Source organism: Toxotes jaculatrix, chromosome 2 (genome assembly GCF_017976425.1).
Source record: "Toxotes jaculatrix isolate fToxJac2 chromosome 2, fToxJac2.pri, whole genome shotgun sequence".
Taxonomy (NCBI): domain Eukaryota; kingdom Metazoa; phylum Chordata; class Actinopteri; family Toxotidae; genus Toxotes; species Toxotes jaculatrix.
The window spans coordinates 12,925,436-12,941,125 of NC_054395.1; the positions used below are offsets into that span (position 1 = coordinate 12,925,436).

The window sequence follows — 15,690 nt, forward strand, 5'->3', positions numbered from 1 at the left end:
CACACAAAGTGATATCATGAATCAAGTCACTGTAGTTGCAGACAATACAGAGCTCACCTTTTAAAACTCATCGTAAACACATTCTGCTATTAACACATTATCACAACGTTTGGCTCAAACTGCTCTCACTGACATGTTGAAAATATGTTTTTTTAATGGCTTATAAAAACAGTCAATCTCAAACCTATTTGGAAAACTGAACTCATGATTTTGGAGGATGTATGAAAAGTCAGTGTTCGATGTCTCAGTTTCAGCCTCGCAGAACCTATCATCCAAAGTGCTGCTGGTTCTGCTCCGTCTGAAAGTTGTGGTCTGGACAAATTTTCTGCACCAGCCTGTAATCGGTGCCGGTGAAGGCGATGAAGATGCATATAACCTTAAAGGGTTTGGCACAGATCCAGGCTGCCTGGGACTGGGTGTTTTCTGAGTAGCAGGTCTGCCCCGGGTCGTACATGCAGGGCTTGGTTTTCTTGGACCGGTTGGTTCTCTGGTACTCGACCCGGCAGTTGAGTTCGGTGACCATCATCATGTCCTGCTGGTGCTTCTGAGGGCTGGAGCTGGTGGACTGAGTGGGACTCTGGAACTGAGGCGTCACATCCGGAACCAGGACTGAGTTTCTGTTGTGAGCGCTCTGAGTTGCAGGATCCAGAGCTTCCCATCCAACAGTTTTGGAGGGTGGGACGATGCTGACGGATATGTTCCCCAGACGGGAGGAGTTGTGGCGGAAATAGACGCTGAAAGTCCCGTTGATATGGTCCACGATTTTGCCTGTCACCAGGAGGCTGAACTTCACCGTTTTCACATTGAAGTAAAAATCGCCCCAGCCCAGGATCTTCTTGGCCTTTGGGGATGTTTTGGCAGGAGGTTTGGATTTGGGAGGAGGGCGGTACAGATACTGATCCAGGGCTTGGGAGAAGTTCTGTGGCCAGCCGTACGGGCCCATTGAGCTGTAAGCAGGCGTTTTTTGTTTGGTAGAAATGATCTGTAAATCTTTGGAGATATGTTTAACCTTCAGTGCAGCTCCCACTGCACCTTCTCTTCCACCTTCCTCTTCCTCCCATTGCTGGTCCTGAGAACCCAAGGGCTTGGCTGTTTCTTGGAGCTGCAGAGAATAAAACATAATTGAAGGACTGTAACATTTTCTCTCTCTCTTTTATTCTCATTTCTCGAGTCAATTCAACCAAATCATACACAAAAAAGCTAACTAAAAAACAAACAAAAAAAACAAACAAACAAAAGTAACAAAGAAAAACTTAGTTGGTCATCTTTATTCATTTCAACTTTTCCAGGTTTTGAGATCTCGGTGTCTGAGATTTCCGTTACCACCCCCATATAACAGATATGAACAGAATTATGTTTGTGATGCTCACAGAACTGAACAATTAAAAATACCAAAATTAAAAATACAGAAACTTAAATTTCCAGAAATGTCCAGAAACAGCGTCTGTCTCACTCCAGATAATCCAGAGACCTCATTGTGAACCGTTTTCATTGGAACTAACACTATCTACCAAAGAAATGGTCCCTGTCAAAACTGCTGACAGTGTGCTCCCTGGATTATCCAGAATAACGGGGACACTGTCTCTGGAAAGATGTCACTGCTGTTGATCTTTTCTTCTCTGTAAGAACAAAAATTTGATATTTATGATATTTCCAAGATGGATATCCCAAACTCTAACTGTGCATGGCCAGATATAACTAGAGGTAAGTGATAAAATATGTTTAAAGGGTGAACCAACCCTTAAAAGCACAGAATGAAAGGGAAAATGTACCTTTTTGATGTTACTTCACTTCATTTTAATGGCTGTGCAAACGGTGGAATTTCTTCTGAGTACAGCAAGGATAATTACAGCGTGTCAGCGATACAACACAGTGCCTGTCAGTGTCCATGTTTTTTGTATGGCCACTACATCTGTATCTGTACAACTTGTCTTTTTATGGCACAAAATAAACTTCTTGTTCCATTTCATTTCAACAGTGGGCAACAAACGTGTGTTACTGACGTCAGACTGTTTAAGTAATAAATTGATCTGTTGTTTAAATGTAACTATTAAAAGACAGGTTCATGTTTTTGTACCTCGGAGAGCAAACCTAAGGCTTTTATATAACTGCACATTCATCACACTCACAGATAGTTTTGAAAAGCTCTATCATATCAGTTTTAGCCTCGTGCTATAAAAAGGGATAAGACAGGTTAGAAGGAGAAAGCCCTTTAGACCATCAGGATGACCCCAGATGAAGGACAGTTTCCCTGTTATGCGATAAAGAGTAGCAGACAATCGATTCAAATAATTATACTTTAACATGTCAGGTCCTCTGAATGAGAACGACTCGAAAATGATTGTGATCAATACTGTAGGTCAGCTCCTTCGGGCAAGGACTACAGGAAGGAACATGCACACACCCACTCACAAAGTCACATTCATATTTCCATTAACACATTTTAATTTAGCTGTCCTCCCTCATATTCTTTTTCGCTTGTTAAAACTCTAAATCCTCATTTCAGTGCAACCTTGATTATGAACTGAATCTATGGGCTTTTTAATCAATATGCTTAGAAGAGCGAGGGACACGGTCAACACACAGGTCACTGTTGAAAACACTGCAGAGAATCAATAAAATGATATACATTTACAGCACATACTGTATGAAAAGGTTAAAAATATGCAAACTGTTGGCAGCATCTTCTCCAGGAAAAAAAAACCTTTTTCTCCTCCCCCGTCATCCCCTTAAATATCCCAGTTTCAATTCTTAAATTGATTTGGCTTACATACTTGAAATTAATGAAGGATTAAGCTTTCACCTGGCTTCACCTTGTCAGGTTATTATATCCTTTCAAGAGCACTTCATATTTTATTAGCTACTGTTTCAACTCTGCATTTCCCCATTTCCATTCACGTTCCCCTCCTTCCTGTTACTGTCCCTCACATTTAAAAAAAAAAAAAAAAAAAACCCAGTATAAAGGTGTCTCAGACAAACTCACTTTCCTTGGTCTTTTCTTTTGAAGTCATACAAGATGGCATGGTAAGTGTGAACAGCTTGCAAAATTATTTGCAGAACTTTTTTTGCAGAGCCTCAGCACAGTTTGCTAAGCTGCTTTATATTCTTACAATGTTAATATCTGAACAAACTGGCTACTAAATATAACAATATGATTTATTCCATCAATAAATACTAAACGTGGGGAGACAAACTAGTGCATTTGTATAAAGTGCAGCATTTATTGCAACTAACTGCTTAAAGTGTTAAATAGTTTGAGAAGCAGTAGTCGTCTATGCCATAGTTGTATCTGTAATCACGCAGCGGAGAAGACATATTAGTCACATACAGAAACATGGCTATTTCCTCCTGACTGTCCCCCTCAGTTACAAAAATGGAACTGCACAGAAAATATAAAAAGTGTGACTGTGAAAATTAAGTGCATGTTCAGATTGATGAAGCAGCTTATTATAGGCCAGGCAGCCACCTGCTGTTGTGCCTATTAAAACACACAAATCCCAATAAATCCAGTCATTACTGAGGATTTTTACATGACTGATATTTCTCAGATTCACTGCATAGTTGACATGCAGCAACTGTGATATAACAAAATGCTCAGTCACAGTCATGGATATACCAATGTTAACAAAATCCACTAAAAAACTAATTGGATCCCCTCACTGTTCAGATGAATCCAGGTGTCAGATGTTATTTTCTTATTTTATTCATTAAAAATACTTCCATTTTAAATGGATGCAGTGTGAGAGATGAGCCTCTGGAGAACTGAGACATGAGTTGTGCAAAAAGTTGTTGTTTAGGACTTTATTTCTAGTTTCATCGTGATGTGTCGAAGGCAGACGGAGGTTTAGGGTTATTCTCCTCCAGATTTCTGAATAAACAGCTCCCAGGATATCATTATTTCTCACCAACAAGTGGGATTCACATCACCCCTAACCACCCCAGCCCTGTGTGCCAATCTCTGCCTCCTCCTGTAACCAAGTGAGCTCCAGCATTGCCTATTGTTACAAGCCTAAATCTCCAACTATGTGCTGTTCTCACCTGCCCTAATTGGAGCCCACTGTGTGACAGCCATGTCATTGGCTCTGTGTCAAGATGCCAGCACAGTGACTGCAACTGAGCAACGGCGGTGGAGTGGATGCAAGCACAACACCTGTGCAAAAGCACCTGCAGAGGAAAAATAACACTGAGAAACCTGAGAGCTATAATTGCATTTTTTTTTTTTTTTTGAGGACAGAGAGAACATCCTCGCCATTGGCTAAAAAGACACTTAATGTGTCAGTTTTTCAGACTTAACAAAAACGAAGTGACAACGTTCCTTAAGCCCCGGGGTGATGAAACTTTTTCGAACTGACAAAGGCTGAGCAATCATTTAGTTCGAGTAATAAAGCACAAAATTAGGTTGCTTTGCGGTTTCACCTGACAGCTTCAGCGGTAAAGTTACAGATGTTGCAGTCGGCTGCTCGTGCAGCACAGTTAAGAAAGTTAAATTAAAGACAGGAGAGTAGATTAAATTAAATTAAATTACAATTATGCCTGAAAGAGAATTACAGACCACAAGACTGGAGCAAATTAAAAAATTCTGAGGGTGGTACATATTCACTGTGGCTGAATTTCACCATCCAATAGAAGCGTCAGCTTTGATTAAGCCCCAAAACTTTCTCAAATCATGAGAGGCAAGTGTTCAGTTGTGAGTCAGACTGTAAAGAACCAAATCAATCCAGCACAAAAAACAGGGCCTGCTTCATTCCTTGAATAAAATGTCAAACTTAAGTCATGTGTCAAACTTTTCAATGGAAAACCTTAAAGACGTGAAAGTCCAAGTCAAATCTCAAATCAGCAGAAACCAAGAAGTCAAATTTCAACCAAGTGCCAATAAAATTCTGACAGGAGTCAAACCTGAGCACAAATCAACTGACTGAACTTCTCACCTCTGTCTAACCCTGCAATTCATATGGAGGATTTGCTCTGCAGATTGTTACGATGTTAACTACTATCTACTATCCTTTAAAACCAACACAAACTAAATAATTTCTAAGAGCCTTCATTTGTTCATTTGGTAGTTCTCCTTCTTTACAAAAGAGTTTTAAATCTCTCAGAATTATTGATGCTGGTTTAGTCTCAAGACACAAAACCAACACATCCTTCCACAAAGAAAAAAAAAGGCAAAACAAAACAAGACCAATGCTTGGCTGTGCAACAGTGCTGCATTATGATAAACAGTGGCAGAACCAGAACATGTGGGAATTTGAGATGGACTCTTTGACAGTAATTAAATTCAAACCTATTTGTTTCCCTAATTAGCAGCACACACACGTAAAATCTGCAGAAAATGAAAACCTCCCAGTGCAACAGTGACCACACAACCTCAGGAGCGGAGCACGGTGCGTCTGTTCACTGGTCTCACTCACCGCTGAGGGGAGAAGCCACAGACAGGTGATGGCAAAGTTCAAACACAGCGGCTTCATCTTGCAGCAACCGCAGCAACGCTTCTCCATCCAGAGGGTCGGATTGTGTGAAAGGCAATCTGCCCCAGTGAATAAGTGGTGTTCACCGAGTTAAAGCCTACACTCACTTCAAAAGTAGAGAAGACATTCCGCAGTGAGAGACTCAGGGAAAAAAAAAATCCCCAGGATCTGGAGTGAACACTCGGCTCAGTGCTCCCTCTCCCTCCCACCACCTCTCTCTCTCTCTCTCTCTCTCTCTCTCTCCATCTTTTCTTCCTCTCTCCACCCCTCAACACACACACTCAGACACACGCACAGACGCACACTAACACACACACACACACACAAACACACACACACACGCATTTAACATGACCAAATTTTTAAATAAAGCATTGCCTGGAGGAAATTGTGCTCAGTAAGATTTAATCAAGGGAGAATAATTCGAATTTGTTGCAGACTAATTGGTATCGTTTGTAACAGAAACAATGTCGTACATTAAATAGTCACACAAGTACTGCTCATTTGCCTCCCTGCTCATTTTCACCACCTAGTCGGCCCTTATTATGACTCATCAACCCGGGGAAAGGCGCTCTCAGGCGGGCACAGTTTGACAGCCCGCCCCGCTGTCCCCCGCATACTTTAGCCACGGGGAGGCTGACAAAATGACAAGGGCCCTCTCCGGGAAATGTAAAAATCACTGACAAGTCTGCTGAGATTCTGCCACTGCCTCAGCCTATCAGTGGAATTTCAAGCCAACAAATCACTGCATGTACTAACCAACCAGACAAGTTGTCTCCAAAAAAAGGAGCATAATGAGAGGCCGTGTAAAAACAGAAACCTGCAGAAGTTTCGTGCTTCTCCGTGTCCAAGCACCGCGGCGTTTTAAAGTGGCTGGTGGCTTATTAAGGATGTTTCGTGTGAGTGTTGATGACTGTGAAACCGCCGATGAGCGTCTTCAAACCATACCAGGGTTTTGAAACATCAATCGTGTCGAGAAAAAAAAAAAAATAATAATAATAATTAAGTTGGTTAGTTAGGTTAAGTTAGGTTAAAAAAAAATTATAGACATAGATAGATAGATAGATAGATAGATAGATAGATAGATAGATAGATAGATAGATAGATAGATAGATAGATATAGTGCACAGGGTTGGGAGTAGTTTTGTGCTGGCAGGAGAGGAGATGCTTTGGAGACTGTGAACAGCATTTTTCATAACCGAAATTGTGGCGCATTTGGTGTGTAGGTGAGGAAAGTTTCAGTGAAAAGTTTCAGTGTTCACTGGAAAGGTGAGTGTGCTGTCAGTGCAAGTGGATGTCATTTCAGGGTAGAAAAACGTTTAGATTTCAGGTCAAATAACTGGTGTTTTATCTCTGGTCACTGATTTAGAAAAAATGTTCTCACAGTGTTTATAAAACTGAAAATAAAAGGGGGAGAATGATCATCTTTTCATATGACCATATAGACCAACCATTAAACTACACCTTATAACTCCACCTTTGGTTTAAAATGAACATAACGTTTTTTTTTGCATTTTTAACCATTACTAAACGACCCACGCTTAAGTAAGCTGGCTTCATATGGCAAACCCAGCCATAACACAGAGGATCACTCCTCAATCAGATCACATCAGTGAACTCGGTGGAGGCTGTGTCTTGATGGTAGCTTCTATTTGAGAAATAGTTATATCGAAGTCCCCACGTCTTCGTTTCTAAATGCTAAAATAGGGAAAGTAAGCTATATACGGATATGAACTGATGTGATAAAGTTTGCAGCTAGAAAGAAATATTTTTATCTAACAGTTAAATAGCCGATATATTCTCAGGATACGGATGTCCTGTACCGGTTAGGACGGAATGAGCGGAGTACTATCTTGACAGAAGGCGCTGATGTGTTTGTGCGCATGCGCAGTACAAGTTGCGGGTATACTGTATAGTACAGTAACAGTAACTTTTCAGTTTGAGTGAAAAGCTTTTCACATCATCTCTTACTCATCTTTCACTCTACCAAAGAGCCCGGTAATGTTTTGGCGAAAGGAAAAATGAAGAGTTTTATTTTCACTGTAGAAGTGATTTAATAAAATAATATTTAAAAAAGAGGTGTGGTCAATGACGCCATGTTCCCACAATGCATAGCGCGTATGGCACTTACAGATTTAAACGTTTACATTTATGTGTCACACGCAGCGTTTTGGTGGAACTATTTGAGCCCTGTGTTTGTAAACAAATATACAACTGAATTTGAAGAAAAAAACCAACAACAGTTCAACATTTTGTACAGTGAACCGTAAGTGAGGATGCCAAAGCGGAGAATGGGGCGACCCACACAGACATGAGGGGTCAGTACACTCTTGTTTCTCTTCAGATCGTATAAATCTTTCGCCTTTTACTAAAGATTTCCGTGGAGAGGAACAACAAGAGTTTTACCCAATTTTTTGATGCCCTGCGAAAGTGGGGCTTCCTATGGTTGTGAAAAATAAGAAGTCAGATCTTCCTGAAAGAGTTAAGCGTGGTGATAAACTGGCTTGTGAATGAATTGTCAGTGTTGAGCAACAGCTCTGTAAATGAGCCCGTTGTTAGTGAAATTTATGCTTTAGTTCTTAACTTCACCGTGATGGTGTAGACGTTTGACACGTTTCCGTCTTGAAAATCAAACTTAGTCTGAAGGATCTCAAGGTAAAACAGCTCCGTCTCCTTCAGTTACATTAAGACACCTAAGTTTCAGGGGCAGACGGGCTCTGACTGTTGTAGTACGTCCCTATGACCACGAGAGGGCGCACACTTCAAAGTGAACCCAAACTAAAGTGATAATTCACAGCACAGTGTGTCCTATATCAACTTTTAAAAAAATGTTTTGGCACTTCAGTTATAAATATTGGACAGATTTAGGTAAAATATATGTTAAAGTTATAAGTACTGGTTTTACAGATTTTCTCTTCAGATCAGTGTTGGTTTTCAGTTTCAGTGACACGAATAAATATCCCGCAACCAAATATCAAGTTTTCTATAATATGAATGCTCACATCTCCATACCTGCATAATAAAGCTGTCAAAATATTAAAAGCGAGGGAAAAATATTATAGAGACTTATTAGTTTCTGCGTCCCTATGAAATCTTGTGAACGGGACACGAGCTGAATACCTGCATTTCGCCAAGTCGCCTGTGAGGAGCAGAAACATCCCAGAGGCGCATAATTTGCAGAAAGTTGCAAAACGAAGAAGAAGACTTGGTACAGAAGAAGAAGAAGAAGCAAAACAGAGGTAAGAAAAAAAAAAAACAAAATGTCGAACTCCACTAAAACGTGAGACTGCTCTGTCTCTGTCTGTGCCACAGTCACAGGCTGGAAAGAAAAAGAGGACGGATTTGTTGTGAACATCACTGACACACAAAGTTGCATCGCAGCAGGTGAAGGAGGAGGAGGAGGGGCACTTCTGCACCGGCTGAATTAAACTCATGGACTGTTTGTTGTTGTTGTTGTTGTTGTTGTTGCTGCTGCTGCTGCTGCTGCTTTTTCTAAGGGAGTGAGAGGGAATGTATCTGAAATAGCAGCTGAAATAGGATCACGTGTAAAATCTTATTATCCTGTAAACTGCCGATAATTATTACAGTCAGAGGTGATTCTGCCAGTAAAGTCCTTAGTTGAGACCAGTCATGGATGCTCATGATGTTGTAAAGACTTAAGAGATTATGACAGTGTTAGTTCAGCTGCTGGTTATCAGCAACAGCATCAGGAAGTGGGGAAGACACCACCGACACAGAAGCACAGGAGGAATGAGAGTGTAATCTGGAGGTATTTCAGCACCTGTGAGGGTGATGTGACCAAGGTGGTATGCAACGTGTGAGACAGTTGTGAGCAGAGGTAAGGATTTAGGGTACTTGTAACCACCGGTGCTATGTGCAATCATGTGCATTGCAAACATCACAATGTGGCATGCATGTGCAGCACTCAGAGCACACAGATGAACCCTGTCCCTACCCCTTACCCTCCTTTGGAATTACCTGTCTGCCTGAATTTCCAGTCTGAAGTTCCTGATTTGCCACATTACCAAATGACCCAGACAGTCACTGAAAATGTGGGTGAAATGATTTTCATGGATCTTTTGCCATATTCATTTGTGGAGAACAAAGACTTCTGGAAGCTTAGGAATGTGACTGCATCTCATTGGACACTTCTCGTAGGCATTCACTTCACCAAAAGAATAAAAACCGAAGCGACAAAGTGAATTGAGAGCGGTGTTGTGCACTGCACAGCTTGTATTTGGACCAGAACATTCTCAGCCAGCTCCTACCTGTCACCTACAGGACACTGGATTGTACAGAATGCATCAGGGGCCATGACACATAAACGTGCCAGAGCATTGCTCAGAATGAAGGTCATTGATGCAGAGCACAGAAGCCTGTAGAAATCTTGCAGTACCACCAGCATCTTGTTGAAGAGTGGCAAGCCAACGTTTTGTGCTACTCTTCACACAGTCTTCATTGTAATTTTTTCTCTTTTTTTTCATATCTGCATACAGTTGTATTAAATGATATGCAACCGCAGACAGAGGTTTCTGATGTTTCTCTGCATTTCTCTGTCTTTTTTTAATACAATTTTTCACCTTTTGGAAACATTTTAAAGAAAGTGTCATAGGCAGCTTTTAAGTGCACTTCAGGTTTAATATCTGAAACATGTATACTTCAAGCATTCAGCTGACTGTATCAGCAGTAATTAGCACAAACATTTGATACCATGTTGAGCTGAGTTACTATTTAACACATTTTTCTTTCATACAGATTTTCTGCAGTTTGTCAGGGTCACATGTGAAATTACTTATAAACACAATCTTGGACATTGTCTTTGCACTTTTTACTCTCTTTGTTAATATAAAGCAATATACATGTTAAAATAGCCTCTAAAGGACCTGGGCGGCCTTGCAAATGGTAACAAACAAGTCATTAGGTATTTGGTTTGGCAATAATATAAAGTATTTATCTGCCACTGAGGTTTTGTTGTGAGAAGATCTAACAGGAGCTCTCAGTGTCCACGTACTTTTGATTCAGATTGATTTAGAATTACATTAATTGTCTACCTTCATATTGGTTTATCATTTGCTTTGTGACCTTCTGCAAGGTTCTCCAGGTTTTCAGCAGGTAGTACCTTAAAGCATCTGTTTGTGTTTTTACGCTATTCACAACAAAGCCCATACGTCACCTGATTGTCTCTTTCCAACTTATTAAGTGTTAATAAAACAGTTTTTCTAACTATTAAATCATTCATCTCTCCGCTCTCATGCTTCTCTTTGTGTCAAAGGCACAGATAGATCACAGCTAATTCTTTTCTACAGTGACGAACACAATAACAGCAAAATCAAAAAAAAATTTTTTGGTAACAAATATAGAAAATTACTGAAAGATCAGGAGGATCTCCCAAATAGTGACGGGACCATTTTGTGCTGATGTTTTTAAAGTGTGTTGCAGGCTCTTTCATTGCATATGATGGTTTTTATGTCACAGTGATCTCCTGCAGCAGATCAGCAGGGAAGTAGCCCAGCTTGCGTCCAGTGCTGACCTTCAAGTAGCCGCCTTTCTCATCTCCTTTCTTCACTACAATCTGAAACACAGAGTGACCACAGTGCCATCAGCATTCATTTAATACACTCTCAAGGGCTTCTACATATTGTATGATACGCTGTGCACCATTTTGATGTGCTGACATTTTGATAGTAAAACATTAATAAGATTAACAATGTCAGAGCAGGAGGTTGATGTGATGATTTTAAAGGCTTCCTTTACTTCCAGTGATGTCTGAAGAAAGGAAAAACTTTTTGGGTTGATTTTTTTATATCGCAAAATGTGATTATAGAATGGTTCCATGTCGTTGGGTAATGCATACCCTTGCACACATCAGTTCAGTTACCTGATCTTTCTTCAGTGTGATTTGTCCCATCTCTCTGTTCCCTACAAAGGCGCGCGTCACCTTGTAGACCCTTTCTGATGCACGCACTTTTATGAGGTAGTTGGTGGGGAAGTAGCCCGTCTTATCTCCCATTTTCCCCTGAAAATAAAAGTGAACTTTTAGTTCATCCTCAGCAACACGGAAGGACAGAAAGACAGACTGAAACAGCGCACATTTAAAGATTCAGATTTAGATTATCAAGAGGCGGAACTCACCCTCCACCACTCTTCATTGGAGTCATCCAGGACTGTGATCCGATCACCAGGGCTAACGTACAAATAATCAAATTCAAAATTACAAAAAGTAGATTTAACTGAAAAAAAGAAGAAATGCTTTACGCTGAGTGTAATTATTTCACTGTTTGTGTCTTTCAAACTTACTGGAAATCGAGGTCGTCTTTCTCGATGGCCTTGAAGCGGTAGAGAGCCAGGTAATAGTGGGACTGGGAGAATGTACCTTTACTCTGTGGAGGATACAGCACAGATGCTGCTGCATGTGATAACTGATAATTATTTATAACAGAAACAGTGAGTCTGAGTAGCTGCTTGAGAGTATAACTGAACTGTTTCTCACCTTGTCATCTGCTTTGTCTCCTCCCTTCTCCTTCTTATCATCAGGCTTCCCTGTGTGAACATCAGACGTCAGTCACCAGCCAAGGCCCTGCTTATTTTATGGTAAAGGTGGTAATGGCTTTTTATGACTTTAACTAGTATATGCCACAGAGAATATCTAATTGTTTAGTTTCTTTGTACCTTCTCCTCCCTCCTCATTCTCTTTGGGCTGTTGGTTCTCCTCTTCCTCTTCCTCCATCATCATCATCATCTAGAGGACAAAACATTATTAGAATCAGCACTAAACAAACATATTTAACATGTAAAATGTTGTAAACGCTTGTAAACCTTGTGTCTCAATTCATACTAGAACAATTTCTTCCTCTGGTGTTGGTGAATGAATGTGTGAAATATTTAGTTTTCATGGCTTTGATGAAAAGTAAATTGTACACTCACATTTTTCTTGTCATTTTCATTCTTTTTGCGCTCCTTATTTGCCATGATGACACCGACACGCAGGGTGTCAAAGACGGGGTCATTCCGGTTTGGGTTGTCTGGTTAAGGACATTAAAAAGTTAAATTGTTGAACTGTTTTCTTTGAAATTAATTTTTCAACTTGAAGGTCAGATTGCTGTTTCAAAGCCCCCTCCACTCTGCCATTGTATTGTTTTGCTGTCCCCACAAAACACACTCACAAAGTTTGTAATTGTAGAATGTAAACTCGCTCCAGCTTTTCCAGGACATGACAGGACAAGTGTCCTCAATGTCAGCACAGCCCTGAATATAAGATTAAACCTAGATACACATGGGACACATTCATTCAGACTCACTTGAATCTGGTTGGTCGCTGCTGTACAGGGGGGAGCTGTAGGCCCTTCTGAAGCCAGGCGGCTACAGGGAACAAAAAGAGAACATCATGTTTGAATGTTTTCCAGCAGTTAAATATTATATATAAATATTTGTCTAATCAAGGGCAAAGTAATGGCAATCTGCACATTTTAGCAGCCCTCTGTACTGTACTATAGATATTGTTGTTGCAACACGACAACAGAAAGAACAGAACTCACAATTTTGCCAAAGCATCTCTGGAACTCGACATATGACTGACATGAATGGTGAATGTTGGTCTTGCAGTTTTTACACCTCAGAGCAAACTTGTTGTTCACTGAAAGATAAGCAACGGAACAACAGCCAGGAAATCAAGACTTAAGAATTATATGTAGAAAATATAATATTTGTAAGTAAATATAATATAATCTTGTTGGTGTTTGTGTACATTCTTTCTCAACATAATTTCCAGTACATACAAACTATCATGCGAGCACAGACGTCACAGAACTTGGGTTTCTTGCAGTAGTGGTCCTTGAACTTGTGGGGTTTGTCGTTGATCCGGATAACTGGCTCGGGAGGAGGTTCTGGTTCCTTCTCCTCCACTTCCACCTCCTCCTCATATATGAAATAGACCTGGAGACACAAAAGATTCATGGCTAACGTTTCGATGCTGCCCCTGAAAATTTGCCTGCAATGAAGAAATAACATGAGAACGTGGACTAGGTTCATGTGGATAATATAGTAGTCTAATTTAAAAAATCCAGTTGTCATTATTTGATACTTGATATGTAAAATCACTGTGCAGTTCAGCAGTGTTTAGAGTTTGTAAAATCGGTTGTGTTAAAAGGTTCATATATTAGAACCTTCCAAACATTTGTGCTAGACCAGATCTACATTCTGTTGTCCAGCTACATCTTCTATGATTTAGCATTTAAAGAATCACATTCCTGATTAAACCTGCAGTGATAGTACTTCACAGATCAGCCAGCAGTGTTACTTTATCCCACGTGGGGGATAAAAGGCAGAAACACTTAAGTCAGAGTTCATATTTTTCCAATTGACGCTGCACTGCGTTCCTGTCCCAGCTGGTGGCTATTTTAAACCGCTCGGGAATGGCACCGCTAACAGTGGGGGGGCTGACATGGTCCTGTCACTCACGGTGTCTCCGTCCTCCCTCACTACATTGTCAGGAGCTGGAGGGTTGTCATGGATATCCACTGAGTTTTTGTCATCCTCCCTAACACACACACACACACACACACACAAAGGGGAAAAAAAAAAAACAGAGCAATGAGTCAGAGCAAATCATGCAGCTATATATCATTAGTTCATCGTGAAAAGTTTGTCTCTTCACAGTGCGAACTTTGGGTCTTAAACCTGACTTCATGTTTGTCCACAGGTGAACATGTGATATTTAAACAGGACATGTGAACATGAAAACTGGTAATGTTGGGGTTACAAGGTTTTCACAGGAGAACATCATGGAGTGACCTGATGTAACTGATGTGCTTTGTGTTGGTGTCAAGTTGCCATTCCACCTTAAAATAGCTGAGCGTTGATTATTTATTTTGGGAGACTCCTGTGACACAATTTTCTCTAATGAACATACTGCAGCTTTATCATTATTGAATATGAATATAGACAAACATGGATCATTGAACTGATTTTCAGGAAATATACTCACTGATCCATGGTGTTTGGTGGACAACGTCAGTGCTTCCCCACCTACAAAGATATTTAAATATTTATCTATAAGTTTAAAGCATTTATTCTTTTTATCATGTCTTTGTTAAATCGTGTCGTTTCCTATTTCAGTTACTATTGTGGATAAACTCAACAAGCACCACAAGCCGAGTGTGGACACTTCTAATTAATGGAACACAGGCAGCAAATTAGGTGTTATTTAGCATTTACTCTGTATTTGTCATGCACTTGACTCATGTGGCATTTAGTCCAAATCTACTGCATGGATTTCATATTTTGTCACCTTTATTTATTATGAGAGGATAATGATTAAAAATCGTATTGTTACACAACAGAGTTTCATATGGTATTCGTGATGTGAACTATTTCAGCACAAAGGCAGTTGTTTAAGACACAGAAACACAAATAGACATGTAAATACAGATATGCACAGAACACAGAACTTGGGTGTGTATTTTTGTGTCCATTTGAACACATCACAAAAAAGTGACATGCAGTTGTACACTTATTACACACACACACACATACGTATATACTGTTTGAATGCACTTGTCCACCTGACCCAAACTATTTGAGGACTGTGAAATTTAATCTAATCACAGCTAAATTTGGATGCCTGTACCAGACAGGAAAAGAAGAGCAAAATTTAAAGCAGTAGATTTTACTTTTTGTGAATAAAAAACACTTTTGGTAACTGTTCAACAAGTATTTCAGAGCTTTATGTATGTAACTGTCCCCCAGAAATTAATTCAATTAAACTAACTTTAACACTTCTGTCATCCAAACACATTTTGCAATAAAATAATCCATACTTCAAACTTCTAAAGCTACACACCTGTTGTCAAAATTCACACAGATCACACAGAAGAAACTCCAAACCTGGTGAATCCCTGTGAACGAGTCCTTCACCTGCTGCCGATGACTGGAGCAAAGTACGGCCACAGGATCTGAGTCTAACAAACCAGCCGACCAACCTGCCTCCTCACTTCAGGCCCTCGGGATTCTGCGTTAACTCTCGCAGTCTGGACCCTTTTGTTTATTCCCTCTGTCTCTCCAGGTGATTTCCAAAGTGATTTCACGCTCGGGACGTGAGCATATGTCTGTATTTGTGTACTTGTCTATAATTTTGTGTGTGTATTTGTAAGTGTATTTCTGTGCTTGGCAGGCTGAGCACTCATGTGTCAAGCTGACTGTTTGCGACAGCTGGGGACCTCGGACTGAG

The 15,690-nt window shown here is 40.3% G+C and overlaps 2 protein-coding genes and 1 non-coding gene across 4 annotated transcripts; 1 reads left to right on the top strand and 2 right to left on the bottom strand.

Moving 5' to 3' along the window:
* Window positions 1–268: 268 nt before the first annotated feature.
* LOC121195209 (neurexophilin-2-like) lies at window positions 269–5,495 on the bottom strand. The gene is made up of 2 exons (XM_041058516.1): window positions 5,409–5,495; window positions 269–1,102 (listed from the first exon to the last, which is right to left on the bottom strand). The coding sequence occupies exons 1-2, from the start codon at window positions 5,493–5,495 to the stop codon at window positions 269–271; spliced, it is 921 nt and encodes a 306-aa protein (XP_040914450.1).
* A 2,294-nt stretch (window positions 5,496–7,789) lies between these two features.
* LOC121177305 lies at window positions 7,790–7,903 on the top strand. Its single transcript, XR_005893216.1, has one exon. It is a non-coding gene; the product is annotated as a U5 spliceosomal RNA (small nuclear RNA).
* Window positions 7,904–10,071: 2,168 nt separating this feature from the next.
* Window positions 10,072–15,631, bottom strand: stac3 (SH3 and cysteine rich domain 3). 2 transcript variants are annotated; one of them, XM_041045982.1, is made up of 13 exons: window positions 15,348–15,631; window positions 14,449–14,489; window positions 13,923–14,001; window positions 13,241–13,397; window positions 13,001–13,098; window positions 12,764–12,824; window positions 12,390–12,487; window positions 12,135–12,204; window positions 11,956–12,005; window positions 11,763–11,845; window positions 11,598–11,649; window positions 11,344–11,481; window positions 10,072–11,037 (listed from the first exon to the last, which is right to left on the bottom strand). In XM_041045982.1, exons 2-13 carry the CDS (start codon window positions 14,454–14,456, stop codon window positions 10,930–10,932), a joined length of 1,002 nt encoding a protein of 333 aa, XP_040901916.1. In that variant the 5' UTR covers window positions 14,457–14,489; window positions 15,348–15,631; the 3' UTR covers window positions 10,072–10,929. The 2 variants fall into 2 exon arrangements, with proteins under 2 accessions (XP_040901916.1, XP_040901924.1); XM_041045990.1 differs by having other exon boundaries at window positions 15,304–15,631.
* Between the last annotated feature and the right edge of the window lie 59 nt (window positions 15,632–15,690).